At 38.1% G+C, this 7,480-nt stretch overlaps 1 protein-coding gene across 3 annotated transcripts in view; it reads right to left on the bottom strand.

The window, feature by feature from the left end:
* Positions 1-6,644: 6,644 nt before the first annotated feature.
* Positions 6,645-7,480, bottom strand: part of AGTPBP1 (ATP/GTP binding protein 1) — a 157,325-nt gene continuing 156,489 nt past the window's right edge. For all 3 annotated transcript variants that reach the window (XM_039219812.1, XM_039219813.1, XM_039219814.1), the window contains one exon: positions 6,645-7,382. In XM_039219812.1, coding sequence (XP_039075743.1) covers positions 7,205-7,382 — 178 coding nt within the window. In that variant the 3' untranslated portion in view covers positions 6,645-7,204. The remainder of the gene's footprint in view (positions 7,383-7,480) is intronic.

The raw sequence follows: 7,480 nt of genomic DNA, 5'->3' as shown, positions 1-7,480 counted from the left end.
TGAGACAGTAATGTATGCTTTCAAAATCATCAAACTGCTTATCAAACTCACCCACAGAGATGCCACAGGCCATAGGTTGACCGCCTGTGAAGGAAGCAGAGGGGCCAATGCCTGGCTCTGAATCCTCACTCTGCTGGTATCTGGGTGAGGCCTACGGCCTAAACCTCACACATTAAGTGGAAATACTAAGGATATCTGCTTATTAATAGTGTCTTCATGATGCTCAAATGAGGTAACTTGTACAAAAGCACTTCCTGAACTTTAAAGGGCTATTTACATGTTCTTTACATGGGAATCCTGTGTGGATGTAAGGCAGGGGTTTGCAGTTCCAGTCAGTGGGTGGATAGGAAAAGCTTTGAGGTTAGTAACTACATAATATGAAAGCTTCATCCCATTGTATTTGCCCATTGGTCTAACTGATGTAACTCACTAAAGGGATCTCTGATCCTTCTCGCCTGCCCTCTGGGTGCACCTTGTCATGATGATGCATCATTACAGAGGTACCCCCTTTCAGTATGAATGTTTCACAGCATGCGCGTTCTCCATTACTACAACAGAGAACTGTCAAGATGCTGAGAAGTCAGCTCTTGGGATACTACCTCTGAACAAAGCAATGACAAGTCTCATAACTGGAGGAAATACTCCCTGAGTTTAGAGCAGGATGACAAAAATGTGACTCACTTCTGGCCCAATATAAGCCTTTCTGTTAGACATAGAATTACTTTGACATGCTTGAGAGGACATCTGCTGATTCTGCCTTTCCAAAGTGTTTGCCAACTGCAGATGAGTTCTTTGAGTAACAAGAACTCATCTCTCTCTCAGGATGTGTGCTTTGGGTCCAGCCATCCCTTCAAGGATGGGCACAAAACAATGGTTTTTCAGGTAGTTTTGGGTATACTTGTGTAAGACATACCCTCATCAGTAAAATTCAATTTAAATAGCTTGAACCGTGTAGCTGTCCAATTCAAGGTTTCACATAAAGCTCTATACAGGGCTCGAATGACAAAAGGACCCAGTTTGCTCAATGTCTTGGCTCTGTTCCTTCAACACGAGCTCATCTTGGGCGTTTTCTCCTCTCGGGGTTGAATGGAGGCCAACAGCAGCTATATCCTCCCTTCTCAAGGAAGGGCCTTTGTCCTAACATTACTCGCTAGCCCTTACATTCGCTTGGCTCTGGCTGGCTTGCATAGCATGCCTGCCCGACCATGCTAGTAATTGGCAGGTGGCACGTGCTGACGAGCTCAGGTCACGTACCTACTCCTGGGGTTTCAGGGAAATGTCATGACCTCAGAACACACAGATCCTGAACACTGGTTAGTTCAAAGTGTTGAACTTTGGTCAAAGGAGAGAATGGATCACCAGGAAGCAAACATGCACTGTCCACCCCATCTTGTAAGCGATTTGGATTTTCACATGTGTGAGAATGGTGATATAGTTTTTGGTATTTTTTCATCTGGTATAACACTTCAAGAGGGGGAAGTAAAGGTTGACAAAGGCATGTGTGCACGGGTCACTCCTCTATATTAAATACACATTATAATCCTTTAAAAGGGATATTTTTGGATTTTGAAATTTATCTTGTATATGAAATGATACGATCATTCATGGTTCCACGTGCCCACACTTGAAAAGAAAAAACAGATGAAATGTCAAACATTTCTAGGAATATGAGGAAAATAGGAGAAAAGTAATCATAGAGATGATATAGAAAACAACATAAATGAAGTCATGACACTGCTAACCGAGTATGTAACTTGACTTTAGTAACTATTTGGCACTGAACATGAAGGGAAGTTTTCAGTCTTAAAATTCTCTACTTAATTACACTGTGAGCCAGAAAACAGCTCCAGAGAAGCCCACCTACTCTCAAAGGTGCAGGCTTTACTTGTATTTACTAAAGTCTCACCTTTTCTATATGGTACTAGCACAAAAACAGACACTCAGATCAATGGAACAGAATAGAGAACCCAGAAATGGACCCACAAACATATGGCCAACTAATATTCAACAAAGCAGGAAAGAATACCCAGTGGAATAAAGACAGCGTCTTCAGCAAATGGTGTTGGGAAAACTGGACAACGACATGCAGAAGAATGAACGTGGACCACTTTCTTACACCATATACAAAAATGAACTCAAAATGGATGAAAGACCTAAACATAAGACAGGAAACCACCAAAATCCTAGAGGAGAAAGCAGACAAAAGCAAAAATGAACTATTGGGATCTCATCAAAATAAAAAGCTTCTGCACAGCGAAGGAAACAATCAGCAAAACTAAAAGGCAACCAAAGGAATGGGAGAAGTTATTTGCAAACAACATATCAGGTAAAGGATTAGTATCCAAAATCTATAGAGAACTTATCATAACTCAACACCCAAAAATCAATCTAGTGAACAAATTGACTAATGACATGAATAGACACTTTTCCAAAGAAGACATCCAGGTGGCCAACCAACACATGAAAAAATGCTCAACATCACTCATCATCAGGGAAATACAAATCAAAACTATGATGAGATACCATCTCACATCTGTCAGAAAGGCTAACATTAACAACTCAGACAACAACAGATGTTGGCAAGGATGCAGAGAAAGAGGATCTCTTGCACTGCTGGTGGGAATGCAAACTGGTACAGCCAGTTTGAAAAATAGTATGGAGGTTCCTCAAAAAATTAAAAATAGAACTACCCAATGACCTAATAATTGCACTATTAGGTACTTATCCAAGAGATACAGGTATGCTGTTTCAAAGGGACACATGTGCACCTCAACGTTTACAGTAGCACTATCGGCAATAGCCAAAGTATGGAAAGAGCCCAAAAGTCCATCGACAGATGAATAGAAAAGAAGATGTGGTATATATATATACAATGGAGTGTTACTCAGCAATCAAAAAGAATGAAATCTTGCCATTTGCAACTATGTGGATGGAACTAGAGGGTATTATGTTAAGTGAAATTAGTCAGAGAAAGACAAATATCATATGACTTCACTCATATGAGGTCTTTAATATGCAAAACAGATGAACATGAGGGAAGGGAAGCAAAAATAATACAAAAACAGGGAAGGAGACAAAACATAAGAGACTCTTAAATATAGAAAACAGAGGGTTGCTGGAGGGGTTGTGGGAGGGGGGATTGGCTAAATGAGTAAGGGGCTTAAGGAATCTACTCCTGAGATCATTACTGCAACAAGTGCTAATTTGGATGTAAATTATAAAAAATAATTATAGAAAACTTAAAAAAATATATGGAAAACCAGTATCATAATTGCCGTGAGCAGAATTTTGCTACTGCTTGCCTCAAACTCTTTTGCCACTCCCACAGGATGTCTCTGAAAGGGACAGACCTACATTTGTTATCGTGAAGGGAAGCCTTTCTGAACATCGGGAGCTAATATTGGGAGATGCCCGGGTTTCCAGACAGAGAGGCATTACAAGCCCACTTGCACTTTGCCGGGGCTTGTGAGCATGCACGCGTGCAACTGCACGGACACAGAAATTGCTTCCATACTCTGACAGCGTCAGCCACATCCCAGGCTCCAAAATGTCACTTTGACTGGCGGCACGATGCTCAAAACACCACCCTACAAGTCCCACTCACTTGATTTAGGTCCTGCCTATTTACCAACCTTAAATTTGAAAAGTTTAACTATTCAGTGACCCCAATAATCAGCCAAGCTCCGAAGCCTAAGATGTGACAGAAGATGCCAGGAGGTCAAAAGGGCAAAAGGGTTAAAGTATAAAGGCGGCTTAGGAGTTAGAAGGAGCAGAAACAGACCTCAGTTACTGCTCAGGGTATAGAAAGAGAAGGCCCTAATAGTCAGCCCCATGTAGTCAGTATAAAGGCTTTTTAAATATCATTAACAGTGGAAAATAACTGAAATTGGCATTCTGGGAACCAAGCCTTCAAAATGTGACTTCTCTTAGAGAAAATGAGACTATCTTCTGGGTTTCCTCTTTTCTATGCAGGATTTTAAATATGCTTTAACCAGAGAAATATTCACTTAATATTAATAAGAATATTCTAATAGATAAAGTAGAATGGTCTTTCAACTGAAATACTGCTTCAACAGTTTTTTCCTAATGGAGGAATCTAGCATTTACATGCAGCTGGTTCAATGAATTCACCGATTTTTCCATTATTTTATAATGATTAAAGTACATACAAGAAAACAAAAGGATCTATAAAGATACATTTATGGTTTTGTTACTGTCATTTATTTCTGGATCATGCACAAAGACAATTCCATAGTACATTTATTGTATTATCCATTTCAGTGCTTATAATAATATGGACACTGGAAATGTAGAAAGATAGTATTCATTGCTGTTAGTGCACTATCTGAAGTGAGACTCCAGGTTACTTATTTGTAATTAGGATTCAGATAAATGTCCATGTTTCTAAATACCACATGAAACTGGGAGACGTGGCAGGAACTCAGTAAGAAAGATACTTAAGGCAGGACAAAATCTTGTCTTCAAACAATACTATGGCTGCAATAAAGGAGAAGCTGATCTCAACCATAGGTTTTTGGATTCTGCCTTGCCTGAACACACTTCACAAACTCAAGACGTTTATTCCCTTTTTGGGGGAAGGCCAAGGACAGCATCTCCTTTTGCAGCAAAAACACAAGACTAGTTGTCTACAGGCTTGGACTGGAGCCTTGGCTCTGTCCCAAGTGCCCTTGTGACCTTGCTTGATTTCGGTGTGTCGATTCTACAAATTAGTTTGATCTAAATCGCATGCCCCTGTGACCTCGCTTGATCTCCCTGTGTCTATTTTCTTGATTCTACAAATTAGTTTGATCGAAACCATCCCTGGTACTAACTTCCAGTTCACAGGTCCCGTGGTTCCTGGGAAACTGGAGGCTGGAAGAGTACATCAGATGATACAGTGGTTTTGCTGGTGCGATGTCTGCAGCATTACCACCTGAGAATTCTTTAAGAAATGTACATTTGGGGTCCCACCCAGGTCTACAGAGTCTCTGTTTTAAGAAGCAAGTCTCCCAGGTGATTCTGATGCACCCAACACAGGAGGAGAACCCCTGGATCAGACCAACTACATTTAAGAATATTCATAGTTCCAAGGCAAATTACAGAAATCGAAACTCTATCATTAGATTCAGTTTGTCAGTCACACATTACTTTTCAGAAGTATCATACTGAAGGCATTTCATTTGTTCTTTGAAAATCCCGAAGAGAAATAGACACAGGGATAAAATTTATGGCAGTTTTAGCTACTAACAGCTAATTATATTTAGCTTTACTCCTAATTAGGAAAGTTAGGATTTTAAATTATTTTTCCAAACCTGTTTATTAAGGAAAATATCATTTCCTAACTATAAAGGCTTTCTTTTCAACCTTGTGAATTATTATGTAATAAATGGCATATTCAGTCTTATATACTAAACGATGTACTTCATCAGTATGAAATATAGTAAGCGATTTTTAAATTGCCAACATAATAAATTGAAGCTTTGAGTTATTCTGCACATTACAGTAACTGTAATTGTTTCTCATACATGAATACCTTGGGTTTCAATGTTTAGTTTCATAAGAATCAAGAAAAATTTACATACAGACATAGTGGTTCCAATCCACTCTCTGAAAAAAAATAACTAAATATGTAATTATTTTATATGTGAAATATATAAATAAAAATAAAATACTTTATTATTAGATTATTAAATAAATAAGGTTTTACCTTACAACGTATCCTCGCATGTCCCACATTAACTCACCACACATTAAGAGGATTGGCAATCCCCATCATCTAGTCTGTATTTTTTGAGATTCACAAGAATTAGGTAAAAGAGAAAAAGAACTCTTACCAATTGCCCCATGCTAGGTTTTTAAACACGGCTCTTATGAAACCAGAAATAAGTTATACTATGGATAAAATGCCTCAGATAAACACAGTGGAAATCCCTGATTCGGAAAAAGGCAAACATCTGAAATACACTTTTATCTTTTCTTTTCCATTATTCTAGGTTTTAAACAAAGTCATAAAAAAAATTCTGATTAGGAATAAGCAAAGACAGCATACCAAAACCGAAGCACATGAGTCCTGGCAAGAATCCGTTAATGAGGTATCTCTATCGGATTTATTACAGTAGAAACTTAGTTCTTAGGACACATATCCAAAGTTGCTGAGCTAGTTTTATTTTATTTGAAGACAAGGTCATTCCTGCAGCAGGGCAGCTGAAACCTTACAAGAAATGGAGACCTATAGTCACTGCAGTCCTCTAGACTCAGACACCGGGGTCGGCACAGCCCAGGTGAACTCCCTTCAGTTAAGTCTAACAGCATCACACAATCCGGGAAACGCTAACTGTGCCTAACATAGAGATAAACACTTAATACTGGATCACATCCTCACCACATTTTTAAAGTTTGACTATAATGATAAACTTTAGGTGTGCCCATGAGATACAGTTTTAGAGAAGACAGCTGTTCAAATGTATCTTTTACAGAGGTGGAGGTACATGTATACCATGAAAAACTTAACACTAGTAAATTCAGCACTTTCTTCTTTTCACAAACTTTTATCAGTGTATTCAGATGTTGGATTTTTATAATATTCTTACAAAGACTCTATAAACCAAATAATCTGAGCTGGTTAAAAAGGATGACGAAATGAATTCAACATTTAATATAGGTTTTATTTGTTTAATTTGGTAAATGGAGAATGTAATGGTTTCAAGGCAAACTCTGGGTCATTTCAGTCACAACTCCATAGTTAACATGATTCTGAAGAACAATCTTATCTTCAATATCTACCCACCCGACACAGTCACAGCTAGAGAAATCCATGTACATATATATTAGTTTTCAACAACTCAGGATTTACCACAACTCTAGAATTCAGATTTTATATTCTCACACACTTTAAAATTTATCCATTTGATGCAGGATATAACTATTAGAAGATAAAAATTCATGCAATGATACTCAGGTTTAAAAAAAGGTAAATCCAATGTTTGATCATTCAATGCTGTATCAAGTGCATTGAATATCTAAAATAAAACAAGTGCCAATGTTATCATGAATTAATAACATATTTATTGTCTTGAAACCAAATAGGCCCAAGTTATTTTTTGTCTTTCTTGAGTTAGCTATTTAACTCATTTTTCTCAAACTTCCTGTGTAAGAAAACCCAAGATATTTCTTTTTCTGCAGTTAACAAGAGATGGTAGAAGGCTTAAGGTAGGTATGTTCTTGATAATTCCGAGTCAGAAAGTACTTCTTCTTGAGCAGAAGGCTCATAATCTCCTGCGTTTTCCGCCAATTCAGTATCTAAGTCATCATTACTTTCTGCACTGTAATCCACTTCTTCAAGGAATCGAGGCTCATCTTCATCCAAAACGTAAGTGGTAGGGCTGTGGCCAGAGCACATAGAGCACACAAGACTTCATTAGATCCTACGGTTCTAACATAAGTTTATTTGACCATATTGGGTTAACTCTGATTTCAATAT

Source organism: Hyaena hyaena, unplaced genomic scaffold (genome assembly GCF_003009895.1).
Source record: "Hyaena hyaena isolate Hyena2069 unplaced genomic scaffold, ASM300989v1 scaffold_841, whole genome shotgun sequence".
NCBI classification, from domain to species: domain Eukaryota; kingdom Metazoa; phylum Chordata; class Mammalia; order Carnivora; family Hyaenidae; genus Hyaena; species Hyaena hyaena.
The sequence above is the reverse complement of the archived record's forward strand: the minus strand, read 5'-3'. Positions and strand labels throughout refer to the sequence as shown.